General features: G+C 41.8%; 1 protein-coding gene across 6 annotated transcripts in view; it reads right to left on the bottom strand.

The window, feature by feature from the left end:
- The window catches only part of DHTKD1 (dehydrogenase E1 and transketolase domain containing 1), a 37,398-nt gene extending 25,881 nt beyond the window's left edge, over positions 1-11,517 (bottom strand). For 4 of the 6 annotated variants that reach the window (XR_001044334.5, XR_006055767.2, XM_004014186.5 and 1 more), the window contains exons 1-5: positions 11,304-11,517; positions 6,775-6,930; positions 6,173-6,384; positions 5,081-5,275; positions 461-730 (exon numbers count right to left, since the gene is read on the bottom strand). Coding sequence is in view for 4 of the 6 variants with exons in the window: in XM_004014186.5 (XP_004014235.2) it covers positions 461-730; positions 5,081-5,275; positions 6,173-6,384; positions 6,775-6,930; positions 11,304-11,460 (990 nt within the window). In the remaining 2 variants the exon portion in view is untranslated. Of the gene's footprint in view, positions 1-460; positions 731-5,080; positions 5,276-6,172; positions 6,385-6,774; positions 6,931-8,474; positions 8,823-11,303 lie in introns of those variants that run through there. The other 2 variants (XM_027976533.3, XM_042230306.1) reach the window with 2 other exon arrangements.
- Between the last annotated feature and the right edge of the window lie 5,353 nt (positions 11,518-16,870).

Here is a 16,870-nt window from a genome sequence, read left to right as displayed (position 1 = left end):
CGAAGCTGACTGAGCCCCTTTGTAACCATTGCCAAAAGCCCCTGTGATCATCACCAACAAGCTTCCTGACCCCAAATTAGGTCAAAATGCCCACCCCATGCTCACCCTAACCAAACGCCCTAAACGATCACCTAATACCACCCTTCCAGCAGGAATTTTATTTGTCTTGAGGCTATAAAAATTGACTACTAACCCACAAAAGTGTTGGCTCTCCCTTGAGCCAGCCGGCTATTCTAGCGTCCTACTGGCTCTCCCTGGTCTGCCAGGAGGTGTCGGCCAGCCCTGCTCCCAGTGCCCACATTGTCTCTGCTCTTTGTTCTTAATAAACTCACTCCTTTCTGCAGTACTCTGGAAATTCTTTTCCAACCCCCATTCGGACTGCCATGACAACTACCAAACTGGACATTCTTTCTTCCCAGTATTCCCAACCTCTGGTCTTACTTCCTGAAGCTCCCAGTACCTGTAAGCAGATGACTTTGTCCCCAGGCTGAGCTGAACCATCCAGGGAGTAGTCCCCATCCCGCCTGGACTGCTGCCTCCCCCGAGTCTTCCCGACTGCCACAGGGTTCACGGCTTCCAGGTGCGAGGGGTTGGGCAGCATAGTCACATGGAGGGGATGGTGCGCACCGAAGTCCAGGTCAACCGAGGATGTTAGGTGAGACAGGACATCGCCAACGGCTGAGACGTTTTCTGGAAATTCACTTAAGCCTCGCATTTTACGGAACATCAGCTAAGCCGAGTGAACACACAAGAACAAATAGGAGAGGTGGTTCATTTAAATCACACAATCTAAAAAAAAACTTCAGCACATGTTGTATATATATTGTGACCACGCATTATTTAAAGATAAGCACACACTTCTAACTGCTCAAATGCATGGAGCTATTTGGAGATGTTCATCATCAAATGAAGTTCTAACACGTTAAGTCAAGTCCAGCATGATGCAGACAGTACGATACCTCTGCCTTGCAATAAGCAAAATTTTTTTCTTAAATGCACCTGTTAGAATGCATTTTCCAAAAGAATTAGTATTCTTGTTAAATTATTAACAGGAATACTTGCTATTATTTGAGTTATTGAATTATTCAAATATATAAATACATGAATTGCTAACAAGAATTATTCTTATAATTAAAGGAAAATAAGAACTTCATCCCATTTAGTCACAGGATGACATCCACTACTTAGCTCAAGTGACATCTAAGAAACTATTTTGCGATTCTCGGGTTGTAGCATCTATGTAAGTTCTGGTACCATTTTAGTTTCAAAATTGTGAAAAATGTATGGATATTTTGAACAGGAAAAGTAACAAAGTGCTATTAAAGATTCTAAATATGTTCTCTTTACAAAATATGATGAGTAACTGATAAATAAATCATTGATTTTTTAAATTAAAAAAAGAAACTATATTTTGCGATTCTCAAAGGACTTCTCTGCATACGTTCTGTCACCTCATTTTCATACTTTTCTATGAGATAGGTGTTACTATTTTAAAAATGAACAAGCTAAAAGACTAAAAATACAGTTGCCATACAACCCAGCAATCCACTCCTGGGCATATATCCGGCATATAAAACTTTAATTAGTACAAGCACCCCAGTGTCCACCAGCAGCACTATTTACAATAGCCAACACATGGAAAGAACCTAAGTGTCCCTTGATAGATAAATGGATAAAGAAAATATGGTATGTATATAATGGAATATTACTCAGCCACAAAATAAAATGAAATAATGCCATTTGCAGCAACATGGATAGACCTAGAGATTATCATACTAGGTGAAGTAAATCAGACAGAAAATGACAAAAGACTTGTGTGTGCAATCTAAAGAAATGATACAGGAAATCCCTGGTGGTCCAGTGGTTAGGATTCTGCACTTTCGCTGCCATGGCCTAGGCTCAGTCTCTTGTCAGGGAACTAAGATCCCACAATGTAGACAAAAAAAGGAAAAGGAGAACTTATTTACAAAACAGAAACAGATGCACAGACATAGAAAACAATCTTATGGTTACTACAGGGGAAGAGGAGGGATAAATTAGGAGTTTGAGAATTAAAAAGAAAAAATCATGAGCAAGAGAAATTACTTGGCTACAAAGGTTTAAACATTCTTGGCTACAAAGCTGGGTCTCAAATCAAACTATCTACCAAAGACAGTATGTTATGCTCAATTGGCCAAATGGTTTAAATGACCCAAAAGCTTCTTACTGCCCTCACTACAAATAGGAGCATACAAACTCAAAGGATAGGAAGAAATGTGCTTTTCACAAGCTTCATTTCAGTTCAGTTCAGTCGCTCGTCGTATCTGACTCTTAGTGACCCATGGACTGCAGCATGCCAGGCTTCCCTGTCCATCACTAACTCCCAGAGCTTGCTCAAATTCGTGTCCATTGAGTCAGTGATGCCATCCAACCATCTCATCCTCTGTCGGCCCCTTCTCTTTCTGCCTTCAATCTTTCTCAGCATCAGGGTTTTTACCAATGAGTCAGTTCTTCATATAAGCTACCCAGAGTATTGGAGCTTCAGCTTCAGCATCAGTCCTTCCAGTGAATATTCAGGACTAATTTCCTTCAGGATTGACTGGTTTGATCTCCTTGCAGTCCAAGGGACTCTCAAGAGTCTTCTCCAACACCACAGTTCAAAAGCATCAATTCTTTGGCGCTCAGCTTTCTTTATGGTCCAACTCTCACATCCATCTGACTACTGGAAAAATCATACCTTTGATTAGATGGACCTTTGTTGGCAAAGTAATTTCTCTGCTTTTTAATATGCTGTCTAGGTCAGTCATAGTTTTTCTTCCAAGGAGCAAGGGTCTTTTAATCTCATGGCTGCAGTCACCACCTGCAGGGATTTTGAAGCCCCCCAAAATAAAGTCTGACACTGTTTCCATTGTTTCCCTGTCTATTTGCCATGAAGTGATGGGACGGGATGCCATGATCTTAGTGTTTTGAATGTTTAGTTTCAAGCCAGCTTTTTCACTTTCCTCTTTCACTTTCATCAAGAGGCACTTTAGTTCTTCTTCCCTTTCTGCCATTAAGGGTGGTGTCATCTGCATATCTGAGGTTGATATTTCTCCTGGAATTCGTGATTCCAGCTTGTGCTTCTTCCAGTCCAGCGTTTCACATGATGTACTCTGCATATAAGTTAAATAAGAAGGGTGACAATATACAGCCTTGACATACTTCTTTCCCAATCTGGAACCAGTCTGTTGTTTCATGTCTGGTTCTAACTGTTGCTTCCTGACCTGCATACAGATTTCTCAGGAGGCAGGTCAGGTGGTCTGGTATTCCCGTCTCTTTAAGAATTTTCCAGTTTGTTGTGATCCACACAGTCAAAGGCTTTGGTATAGTCAATAAATACAGAAGTAGATGTTTTTCTGGAACTCTCTTGCTTTTTCTATGATCCAATCAATGTTCACAAGTATGGTCATTGATAATCATTTCTGTGCTTTTGAGTAACTGCTTTGTCTGAGATATTTTAGGAATGTAATTTTTGGTTTAAGAATTTCTGTAGGTGTCAAAACACACCTCTATCTGTCAGTCATTTTATTCTGTTGTATTCTACCTTTTCTACGGTGAGTTTTCAAAGCTTATTAAGGATCTCTTAGCATCAGAAACACTGAAGTATAAACAAAAAAGGTAAAACTTGGCACCTAGACATGACATCATGTGTATTTTTTTAATTAAGAAAATTTTTTGGATAGAGGTATAGTTGATTTACAATATTATATAAATTCCAGGTATATAACATAGTGATTCAAAACTTTAGAGATTTTACTTCATTTAGTTACTATAAAATATTGGCTATATTCTCTGTTTTACAATATAGCCTTTAGCTTATTTATTTTTTACAAAGTAATTTCTATCTCTCAATCCCGTATCCCTATATTACCCTTTCCCATTTTCCCTCTCCCCACGGGTAACCACTAGTTAGTTCTATCTGTGAATCTGTTTCTTTTTTGTTATAGTCATTAGTTTGTTTTATTTTTTAGATTTCACATATAAGTGATAACATGAAGTATTTAGCTTTGTGTGGCTTACTTCACTAAGCATAAAACGTTGCAAGTCCATTCCTATTGTTCTGAATGGCAAATTCACATTATTTTTTAGGTCTGAGTTATATTCCATTATATGTGTGTATGCCACATCTTTATTTATCTGTTGATGGACACTTAGGTTGTTGCTGTATCTCATCAATTATAAGTAATATTGCTAAGAACATTGGGGTGCGTGTATCTTTCCAAATTAGCGCTTTTGTTTTCTTCAAATATATATCCAGGAGTGGAGTTTCTGGGACATGAGGTATTTTTTTGTTTGTTTTTTTCCTGTGACACATGGCTTGTGGGATCTTAGTTCTCTGATCCAGGATTGAATCCAAGCCTGGCAGTGAAAGGTACAAGTCCTAACCACTGAACCCCCGGGGAACTACCTAGCATTTATAATTATTTTTAATCTCCTGGCCAAGAATAGCGGTGAGGTTTACCCATGTATAAATTGACATAACCTTATCAGACTGGGTCTCTCTGATGTTCCCTGTCATTGAATATTGTGTCCTGACCCTCAAGCGCTTCGAGATTTACAGAGCATCTGAGTCGAACTGAACAAGAATATGAAAGATCCAATAACCAATAAACTACTCACTTTGGAGGATCTCGAGATAACAATATTTTATTAGTTTCATACAATCTATTAACTATAATCTGCAAATAAGTAGAAGGTAAAAATGACTTTCTGGAAGATGAAATTTTATCGAACTGCACAGATAAAATCTTTGTGTTTGTTTGATTTTTACGAAATAGGGAAAGCATGCTTCAGAAAACATAATTTATCTGTTTGCATCATTCTTCAGAAACAAACTAACTTTTAACTTCCCTGAGTGAAGAAAGATTTCCTGTAAAGAGATAGAGGAAAATCAACCTAAATACTAGGTCCAACAGCATCAGTTTTCATCAATTAATGAAGCTGTCTCCTGGACCAATGGCTCATATGCTTAGTCAGTTTTCTAAAAGCGATTATCACCACCGGCTTCACTTTGTTTCAGTCAATTGCACATCACTGGTGGGAAAAACAGAAGGCCTTTTACCTCTGGAGGGAACTGCAGAAGGCCTGTCAGCAAGTTCAGCCTCCCTCTGTGGGGCATCCCAATAATAACGTCCGTTACTCCGCTGTAAGCCGCCATTTTCAGCAGCTCGTAGAAAAATCCCATCATGCTTTCTGCTCCTTCACCTCCGTATCGCTTCACTGTGGCAAACTTGGTGGCCAAAAAGTGGTCAAACTCCTGTGGAACACCACGTCAGACACAATAGTTACAGGAGAGCTGACTACCTGGGTCAAAGCCAAACACATTTAAAGAGACCCTGCACTGCTTCAAGAAGCTACAACAGAGTCTATTCAGTGCAGACCCCAGAGATGAACAGAAGTCACTCACAGCCTGGCAAGAAAGCCCTGCCGAGGACACCAGGCGGCAGTGGGCACACTGAGGAAACAACCCAAGTGCTAGAAGAACTCACCCCAGTAGGAATCCCCTCAGAAAGCCAGGCCTTTTCCAGGACTTGAGTTTTAGTTCAGGGCTGTATAGTATTTCATCTGGGCTGCAAACTAGCCATCCACCCATGTTACTGGGGGCAGGGGTCTTATCATATTGATAGGCTCAAGTCCTGTGCACAGTCCTGGACGTTCAATCCTATTAATCTATACTGAGAGCCTCTTTCATGTATAGTTCCTTTCTCTTTTAAAAATTTTTACCTTTTTAAAATCTTTTTTAAACTTTTTACTTTGTATTGGAGTATAGGCAAGTAACAATATTGCGATAGTTTCAGGTGAACAGTGAAGGAACTCAGCCACACCTATACATGTATTCCTTTTTCCTTTATTAATCCCTTCAGGTAATTAAAAGAGGAATCAGAGCTTAAGGACTTTGCAGTCTTTTATGAAGGGAAGAGACAAATACATAGTATCGACTATGAAGAGAACCAACAGCTCTGGCGGTTGGAGATCTACCTCCTTCTACTCAGAATACAGTGGTGTGTGTTACACTGTCTGTTGTGTTGAGGCCATGGGGGAATTGTGGCTACATTGAGAGAGTTCATGTCTTAACTCCCTCTCTTCAATATTTGTAAGTCTTTGGAGAAAAAGAGCTGAACAATTTCTTTGATATTAGCTGCTACTTTTATACCTGAGATTCAAGCATTAATTTTGATAGGTGTTTTCGCTCTTCTGTGGTAAATGCCTCCTTCTTCAGTTCCTCAAACCGCTTGGCAAACCAGTCTTTCTCCTCCTGGCTCTGAAGCTGAGAGGTTTCGATAGAAACCTGCCCACAGTAGATCTGGTTGAGATAGGCGACAACTTCCTCAAGAGAGGCCTCCTCCTTCCCCATGTTCAATAATCCTATGAAATGGAATCAAAGGGTCGCTTTAAAGAATAGTCAACCAAATATAAAACATACCAAAATCCTTATCTCAATTCAGAGCATTTCATTCTAAATAACTTGGGTCATCATCAATGGTTATCCAGATTTTTCTAAAGGCAAAACTAAAAATATGGCCATTTGTGTATATGATTTGAACACAGAGGATATGGGCCCTGTTGGAAGACAATTCTAGAACCTCAACACCACTCTTCCAGACAGTGTCCGAATGTGCCCCTTGCTGTCTCCTCACACCCACGGAAGCCTCAGCTCCAGCAGGCATGACTGCAGTTCTTCAAGAACAGAGAAAGGAGTCCCGCCTCACTGGCAGTTAACTGACACACGGACAGTTGACAGCTGATGACCTTTACCTGTGGTATTAAAGGGTCCCTGCAGAGTCTGCACCAGGGCTTGGATTTCAGGCACATTGTCCTGCAGTGCTTGACCAGTGAAGAGCGGGTTGATTTTGGCAGCTTTATGCCCATGCTCACAATACACCGTCACCAACCTGGCAAGGCCATGGTCCACTGATTGAGTGGAAAAGCGACAACAATAGAACAATACAGTTTAGGAAATGCCCACAAATCACAAAATCAGTTTTCAAAGAAGCCTTTGCGGCTTTGGACATTTTTAACATGCGATTCCTACCCACCACAGCTGCCAGTGGCTTTCAGGATTAAAAACTAGCAGAATCCTGGAAAACAGACTTATTTCCTTAAATTTATCTCCTGAGAGCAAAAGTCACTGAAAAAATAACCGGAAAGAACCAGAATTATGGGTGCACATTTGTGGAAATAACTATGCACATGGACAGATTTTAAAAGAAAACACCTCAAATTGAAAATAACTGTTAAATGCTATAATTTTAATTATGGATAATTATAGTCCTTTTAATTATTATTTGAATTTTTTATATTGTACATAAAAAAAAAGAAACAGTTTAAACTGCAAAATCAATGTTACATTTCCTTCCTCATGTCCTCCAGGTACACATTTTATAGACTCATGAAATCACAGACGAGGAAAAAGACCTTAGAAATGATCTTATTACTACATAATAAAAAAGAAAAAAACCATATTTGTAGCCTTAAATGAGTAATTCTCCAACCTCTTCTTAAAGGGGAAATCACTATATTTCAATGAATCTAATTCTATCTTAGATGATTTTTTTTAATCTTAGATGATTTTATATTGAGCCAAAAGCTACTTTTCTTCCCTTTTGCACATGAAAGCCCTTCTAAAATTAGGAAGAAAATCCTTCAAGACCACAACTTCCAATATCATCTATAAAATTACATCCTTAGTGGAATTAAGTTAATGGTAAATATACAGGGTTATCATCACCATTGTCACCGCAGTCTACTAGCCCTCTTAAAAAAAAAATAATTATTATTGGACTTCCTGGTGGCACAGTGGATAAGAATCTGCCTGCCAATGCAGGGGACGCGGGTTTGATTCCTGGTATAGGAAGATTCCTTAAGCCTCGCAGCAGCTAAGCCCCTGTGCCACAACTACTGAGCCTGAGCGCTGCAACTACGGAAGCCCTCTGGCCTAAAGCCTGCGCCCTGCAACTAGAAAAGCCACCATAGTGAGAAGGCCGAGCACTCCAAGCAGGCAGTAGCAGCTGCTCTCGAAAACCAGGGAAAGCCTGCACAGAGCTTTCCCAGCAGAGGTAAAAAATAGATACAAATATATATATATATATATATATATATTTATTTATTTATGTTTTGACCACACCTGCACCACATGTGGGATCTTAGGTCCCTGATCCAGGAGCAAACCTGGGCCCCCTCCATTAGAAGCATAGAGTCTTAACCACTGGATGACCAGGGAAGTCCCTACTAGCCCTCTTGTGAAAACATTATCTTTAGCAAACCACATCTAGTTAGATCACTGCTTCAGTTTCTCACTGAAAATCCAAGCTTTTAGTGATAGTCTACAACATGGATAGGGGAGCTGGCGCAAAAGGATGCCGTTCACCCCGAAGAACACACAGCACCTACTATTCTTGGAGAGAGAGAGGCCCCTTCCCCTCCCACTTTGGGGCACACCCTTCACCCAGCCTCACCATCTGTTTTCTCCCACTCTTCATTTTACTGCTCTGGTTTCTTCTTCTGCTGCTGCTGCTGTGCTTGGTCGTGTCTGACTCTTTTCGACCCCATGGACTGTAGTCCGCCGGGCTCCTCTGTCCATGGAATTTTCCAGGCAAGAATACTGGAGTGGATTCCCATTTCCTCCAGACCCAACCCCGTATCTCCTCCCTCTCTACCTCCTAGATCCTTCCACTGTGACGTCCAGAATTCCATCCGTTCCGTGATTAACAGACCTCCCTATGTTTTTCACCTCTTCCCTAAACGTTCCTTCTGTTCCTGTCTTCACAGGAATCTGTTTTCCCCTGAGGACACCAGTAAATAGTGCAATTACTCATTACCCACACCCACGCCCCTCCAGTAGGGTGGGTGGAGTCAACACCTCCTCATTTCTCACTGATCTTTCCCTCTAACTCTCTACAAACCCCAGTCATCTGAGGGACATGCCACAGTGCTGATGACTAATCCCCACTGGCCAAAAATCATCATCAGATAATGTTGTAGGAGAATGCTTATTGGATGTGCCAATTTGTTTAGAAGAAAAAAGACTAAAAGACACTATATATCATATGAACCTGAGCTGTGTTAAAATGTGTGTATTATACCTATATGTTTTCATGACAGTGTATCTAGCATATTAGCACCTACATACTTCATATATGTCTCTTCATTTGCATATATATTTCATATGTATAAAGGAAATAGACCAAAAAGTTAGTGATGATTCTATGTCAAAATTCCCAGTTTAGAATTGTTGATAAATAGAACTCAAGCTTACTCGGAAGCTGAGGTTTACAGAGGTTAAAGTTCAAGCTCTTTCACTAATAGCCAACTACAAAGGACACATATCATGGGTCAAATTTTAACTCCTGAAATCACTGCCATGCAAAAAGGTCACCAGAAGCAAATTCAAGATCTCTTTGAAGGCTTACTACAGTGAAAACCTTAATAAATGAGGTATTCATCCTATGTTGGCCTTGATACTTGCTTGGCCAAGATAAACATATGGAGGAGGAGGAGGAGGAAGGCACCATAACCTGGACTACACTTCCTCCCATTTCTCTGTGTACCTTGGATGTGGGAGCTGCCTTGTGTTCATTTTCACTAGGGTTTGTGAATACATTCTCTGTGTGGGAAGAAAACTTTAGCGTATTTAAATGGCCAAACGGGTTGAGTGTGGTGATACTAGTTATTTTCCAACATCTATTTTCCTCTTCTCTTTCAAAATAACTTTTAGCTGGAAGGTGGCCACCCTGAAGAGAGACTATGCTTTCCAATCTCCCCTGCAAGGATGTACAGATGTGTGACCAAGCTCTATTGGACAAACACATCTTATATATGGGCTTCCCTGGTGGCTCAGAGGTTAAAGTATCTGCCTGCAATGTGGGAGACCCGGGTTCGATCCCTGGGTTGGGAAGATCCCCTGGAAATGGCAACCCACTCCAGTATTCTTGCCTGGAGAATCCCATGGATGGAGGAGCCTGGTGGGCTACAGTCTACCGGGTTGCAAAGAGTCGGACACGACAGATAGATACATCCCTTATTGACTATAACGATGTTTGGCCATAGTGGCCACAGACCTGCTGCTAGAAAATCACTTAGTGTGACATAAAAATACAAATTCCTGGACCTCATCTCAGGCCACTGAAAAAGAACTGGGATGAGGATGAGGCAAGGGAGGGCAGCCTGGGAACTAGCCTTTTAAACATCATTCAGAGTGATCTGAACACACACTTCAGTTTGAGGGAAACTGACATGCAAAATTAGACACTACATTTGTCAAGTGAAATAAGATATAGATAGTCTTACTCTCAAGGGATTAGACATCTAGCTGACCAAAATGCTACTCCTAAAGAAACCTGTTGCACTCAAGAAAGAGAAATCAGTTTTATTCTGAATGTCTCCTGAGATCAAGAACACAAGGTCAGGTGTTTAGATGATGAAGGGATCCTAATTGTTAATCCAATAACTGGACCAAAGATATCAAATTGGACCTCCCTGGTGGTCCAGTGGTTAGGACTTCAGACTCTCACTGTCCAGGGCCAGGGTTCAATCCTTGGTCAGGGAACTAAGATCTCATAAGCCACATGGCACAGCAAATAATAATAACAAATAAAAATTAAAATGCCAAGTGACCTTCCTCTAATGACCAATCTGTGTTCATCTTCTATTCTGTGAGGATGAATAAACATACAATCATTTTGGAGCATAAACCAAATACTCAAAATTGGTCTCTTGTACATGAGGATGCAACTGATCCTCCAAAAACTGATATTCGCGTCTCCTAATCCATTAAAACCAGAGTAGCACAGTTCTGAATTCAGCAAAGAGTTTTAAACTCCTAAAGAGGCTAGACAGAAGAGACGAATGGATATTAAATACCATGCTGAGGTCCAAGAACTCCAACGCCCTCTTCACCCTATTCACCATCGCGATCCCCAAAGATCCCCCTCACACCGGCTTTGGAGACAGCCCTGGAAAACGTGTATCCTTGGGTGAACTTCAGGAGCTGGGCTATCTTAGAACTTTTCCCGCAGCCCCGCCTCCGCAAACAGCTAAGTTCCCACACGTTTTACGACCAAGCAATGGAAAAGACAAGAGTTCACAGAACCATTCTGTGACCCAGACCCTGACAAGACACAGGCCTGTCCCTCTCTGCTCCCTGGCCTCTCCTTCCTCTCCACCCGCCTGCTCGCACACTGAGGCCCCCAGAAGTCCCAACCCTCAAAAGCACCCACCCCGGGCCCAGAAATAAGACCCCCTGCCTCCCCAGCCGCCACGCCCACCGGCCCAGACCCCATCCTGACCTGGGGGGCGCGCCAGGCCGCCCTCGGGCTCCCGGCTCTCGGGCTTCCTCGGCCGGTAGCCATAGACACCCCTCTCTGTCTGGTAGCTGCGCCGGAGGAAGACCGGAGCGGCCCGGCCGAGGCCCAGTCTTGCTGCTGCCACAGTGGCCCAGGCCATATCCCACTAGGCCCCCGGGGCCCAGAGATCTAGGCGGGATGTCCAGGGGCCGCGGCCGCAGGGAGGTCGCTCCAGCGCGGACCCACCGTGGGGGAGGTGAGAGGCCTTAGGAGGGAGGCAAGGGGAAAAACCCGCCCCCTAGACAACACCCCCACTCCTGATTGGCCAGGGCCCGGCCACTGGAGCCAATCCAGATCAGTTCAGTTCAGTTGCTCTGTTGTGTCCGACTCTTCGCGAGCCAAGCCGCGCGGCTGGCATCCAGCGACACTCGCGAGGCCCTAGAGGCTGAGGAAAGTCCTTCATTTGGGAAAAGGAGGAGTGCTGAGGGGAGCGTACAGGCTTTCTGTAACAAAGCTGTGTATGCTGGATATATCTGTGTATGCTGCAATCTCCCTCCGGGAGTGATCACCCACCACCCCTGTCCTGGAAGCTCCAAAGCATAGACTCACGCACCACGCAGTCTCCCACAGAAAGGAAAAATTAGCGACAGACTGCATGAAAGGTGGCTAGGACTCAGACCAAGTTCATAGGAAGGAGCCAGAAAATCAATATCCCATCTCTGTTTGTATTTTTGTAAAAAACATTGAGGAGGACAGGTTCAAACAGGGGAGAAGGAGCCTGTACAGAGCGATAGGAGTGAAGAAAAAACTGGACTTGGAAGATTTTAGATAATTGAGATTCTTGGTTGGTCTATCTCTGACACAGTTTCCCAAACTATTTTATTCCACGACTCACCTTTAATTTTACCAATATTGGGAGGTCTGAATGCTTCCCAGTTGGTCATCCATTCTTCCAGTTACCTGAGCAGCTGCACCCCCATACTCCTAAGAACATTACACATGTGAGCCTAAGATATCTTTCCACTGTACAGACAGAGCCCTCTGCTGGGTTACAGAGATTAATAAAATACAGTGTCTGCCCCTAATCAGGTTCCAGGCCAGTTGCAAACCGAACTCAACACACAACTTGAGACACACGGTAATCCAAGTGTGTGCAGGTGCCCTGCAAGCATAGACAGGTGTGCCAGGGAAACCTCCAAGTGGAAGGCTCACTAGAACAGAATCCTGAAGACTGACGAGATACGCAAATGTGTAAGGAGAGGAGCCCACCAAGGAGAAGGGGGAAGCATGAGCCCAGAAGCCGAGGAGAGGTTGCAAGGCATTGCAAGTGATTCTGAGGGGCTGGCAAATTGGGTGTGTATTGAGAAATGGGAGTGCAAAGGTGAAGATAGTATGAAATTGTTATCGAGGAGAGTAGTAAAGGTAGAACATTGTCTTTAAAGTTTTGAAGTTCACCCGGTTGAGGTCGGTGGCCATGAATATAGAGAGAAAGCACTTTCTGCTGCTTTGTGATTTTCTCCTGCCTTGGTACTGAGGTCAGAAGGGTGATAACTGGTTTCATTCAGGGCTGAAGTTTTGCAAGCAGATGGAATAGAAAGGCCAAGATGCAAAGACATTTAAGATATTGGTTACAGGACGGTTGAAATAACAAAACATGGGCTTTAACCTAACATTTAAAAAACGCTATTAAATATAAGAATGGGCAGATGGTAAAATGAAAGGGCCAGTGGGTTGGCAGTTCCGATGAGGTTGAAGACTAGGTAAATCGGGAGTTAGTTGAGAATCTCAGCTGGAACAGAAGGTTGCAGACAGCAAACAAAATGTTTAAAGTGGTCATTGTAGCGGTAATGCAAATGTTGATACTGACCAGGAAGCTTGTTGGCTAAAGTGGAGTGGGGAGAGTGTTTTCAGAGATGGGGTCAGGAAACTGAGAGAACAGGTATTTGGGTTTTTTGAGTTGCCATAAGGACAACCAGCCAGAAACTTCAATGTGCCAGGCGTTCACACACAAACCTTTTTTCCTTTAAAATTTCATTCACACTCATGACTTTAATTAACAATAAAAAAGGAATGACACCGAATACAAATCACCAGTATAAGCTCTCTTCTGAACCCAGGATCCACACAAATGGAATGCTGCCTGCTGCCTACCAGACGTTTTTACTTCTGTGCATCATTATGAGTCTGTGATATGCTGTTGTCCATGACGTGCTATGATGTTAAAATATGATCATTCTGCAAACTGGTGACCCACAGGTCCCATCTAAACTGCTTATATGGAGAATTCCCTGGCAGTCCAGCGGTTAGGACTCAGTGCTAAGTTTCGGACTCTGTGCTATGGTGCGGATTCAATCCCTGGTCGAGGGATGAAGATACCACAAGCCTATGCTTTGTTTGCCATCAGAAAGTCTTAATTTTTTAAATTGGATGTTTTTATTAAAAATGTGGAAGATTGCATATTAAAGTTCGGGTTTGTGGTTTTTCTTAGAGATCTGACCACACTGCACTCACTGTCCTCCATGATGGTGATCGGCATGAGCTGAGTGGTTGCTGGTCTCTCTAGATGGGGTGTGTGGGTACCAGTTTTCAGTCCCCATATCTCTTACCTTTATGTGCTCTGCTTGTCTGGACCCTATAGCTGCTTGTGTTTGCAAACTCTAGTCTGTGTGGTTTGCCTGCCTCTTCTTTCACCCTTAATTAGAACCACACTTTCTGTGGTTCTCACTGTGCACCAGCAATACTATTTTTGGTTCCTCAGACATCCGTACTTTTCCTACTTCATGGTTTTCACACAACCTATTCCCTCTGCCAGGAAGGCTCTTCCTCCTGACCCCATCCTATCCCCAATAACACATACACCTGGAAGATTCCTATCCTCCTTCTCCACTGGCCCCGGAGTTACTTTCTGGGGAAAAAAAAGTGTTCCTGGCCATCGTGGGTAAATTAGTTCTTCCTACTGTATGCCCTCATAGTACTCCATAAATTTCCTTATTTTATTATACAATTTTGAAAAACATTTCTGAGTACCAGATGTATCATAATTGTGGGAATCTAAATTTTTACCCACTTAGAGCATTACAATGATTCTATCTCTACCTTCCCATGCATAATTACATACTTGATTAAATTAATGTAAACTAAATATAAATATGATGTGCCTCCTTTGTGGGTGGTTCTCCCACTAAATTGTAAATGACAAGAGTGTGCGATTATGTCTGTCTACTGCATTGCTCTGTCCCCAGCACCTAATTTACTGGTGACCCACAGGTCCCATCTAAACTGCTGATATGGGGAGCTCCCTGGTGGTCCAGTGGTTAGGATTCAGTGCTAAGGTTAGGACTTGGTGCTAGGGTGTGGGTTCAATCCCTGGTCGGGGAACAAAGATCCCACAAGCCACGTGAGATCAAACATCCAGTAATTCACCAGTAGGTGCTGAGTAAAAAGTTTTGAGTATGAGTTAATGAAAGAAGAAGAACATAGGTTGCAGTGATTGGATATGAAAACTAAGTGGGGAGACAAGACCTCTTGGCTTCTGACTTGAGCCACTATGTGGTTGGTGATGCCATTAACAGATAAAGGTGCACAAGACAAACAGAAGGCTGTGAGGCAGGATTAATTCTGTTTTGGACATTCTGATACTCAATGTTTGTGAGACTGCTGAGTGTAGACACCTGGTACATAGTTGGACTCATGGGTCTAGAGCTCAGAAAACTCTTTAAGGTGGGTAACAGCAACTTTATTTTGCATGTTTGAGGGCTGATAAATCCAAGGCACATACAACTAATAAGGAACAGAGATAGGACCTACATCCATATTTTTAGCCTTGACATTAATACTATCCATTCTCTTTCATATCGCTATGGTGCTTGTTATATTATAAAAACATTATTCATTTTAGAGATCTGTCCTTCTAAAACCTCCATTCTTTATTTTTTCTTTTAGTTTATTTGACTGCACCATGTCTTAGTTGTGGCATGTGGGATCTAGTTCCCTGACCAGGACCCCTGCACTGAGAGTTTGGAGTCTTAGCCACTAGACCAGCAGAGAAGTCCCCAAAACCTCTATCCTTAGCAAACCTTGTAATAAAGTAATACATTTTAAAATACAATCTTCAGTTTCTACCCATCCTTAAATTGAAGACAATAATGCAATGCATTCTTAGACTTGGGTTCCAGTATAAAATTGTATAATGCTTTTCTATCAGAACTAATATGTTTTCAAAAGATAAAGAATAGGTATGAGATCTGGGTCAGAGAAACCAGGATTTGAATCCAGGCCCTGCCACTTATTACTGTAGGAGAGAAGAAAATTTATCTTCTCTCCTTTCATGTTCTGCTTTGGGCGACTGTGAATTAAACTGAGAAAAGACAGATTAAAATAAGAAAAGGCATACATTTCTTTCCTTTTTGGTGTGTGTGATCAAGCAGCATGTGGAATTTTAGTACGCCAGCCAGGAATTGAGCCCATGCCCTCTGCATTGCAAGCATGGAGTCTCAGCCACTGTACCAGTGGGGAAATTACAGCATATATTTATTGGTGTTAATATTTTTCATGCATGCATTTTTTTCATGAAAATCTGAAGGGGTGACTAAACTTTGGGCCTCGTATACCATTTTTACAAAGAGTAATATACAATATTATGAAGAAGACATTAGGCAAAGGAAAAAGTTTTGAGCTCCTAGGAATGGTATACGGTGAAAAGTGACTAGGAAAGGTATGGTAGAGAAGGGTTAGCATTTGGTATGGTTTCTTATGCAGACGCAATTCATCTCTGCTGGTAAGAATCATTCTCCTCTTACTAGTATGGGAGTCAGGAAACATGTCATCTTTACAACTGGAACTCTGTGTCATTTTTACAAAGGGAAATTTGTGCCTACTTTTAGGTAGAAAGGGGGAAGCCAGTTTCTCAATTGCCTTCAGCTTAAAATAATGAATATGCCAAATAGAATATTTGGGGTACCATGCCCTGATCCCCTTCACTATATAGGCCTTAGGCAGATTCCTTAAACTCTTAGTCTATATAGTTACCTGTAAAATATTTAAACATTTATGTAAAACACACAAAGTTAAGTGATTAGAACAAAGAAGATGCTCAATAAGTATTAGCTACCACTATTGTCATTATTAAAGAAAGAAAGCGATTGAGATGATGGAGTTGTTTATGACACTGAAGTGAGATGAAGGTTAAAACTAGCAAAGCTACAGTTAAGATCCAAAGAAGTAAGGATACAGGACAGACTCTTCTACATGGACAATGAAATGGGCTAGAATAATAGTGGGTCTCTCATGCAATTTTGTCACTATCAGTTTCTGCCTATCTTCATTGAGGCCAGAAATAGTGCTTTATTCATTTTTTTTTTTGCTTCATTCATTTTTATATTTTATTTCCAATACAGTGATTGATTCATAGTAACACTTTGAAAATTGGATGCATGACATTGTCCAGAGAATAAGACAAGCCACAAATGGGTGGAAAATATGTGCAAAAGATGGATCTGACCGTAATGATGGATAAATGTCTTTGTGCATCTGTTTAAACCCACAGAATGTATAGCACTATGGATTAACTC

The sequence above is a fragment of the Ovis aries genome, chromosome 13, assembly GCF_016772045.2.
Source record: "Ovis aries strain OAR_USU_Benz2616 breed Rambouillet chromosome 13, ARS-UI_Ramb_v3.0, whole genome shotgun sequence".
Taxonomy (NCBI): Eukaryota; Metazoa; Chordata; class Mammalia; order Artiodactyla; family Bovidae; genus Ovis; species Ovis aries.
Note: the sequence above shows the minus strand (reverse complement) of the source record. Positions and strands in the feature narration are given on the sequence as shown.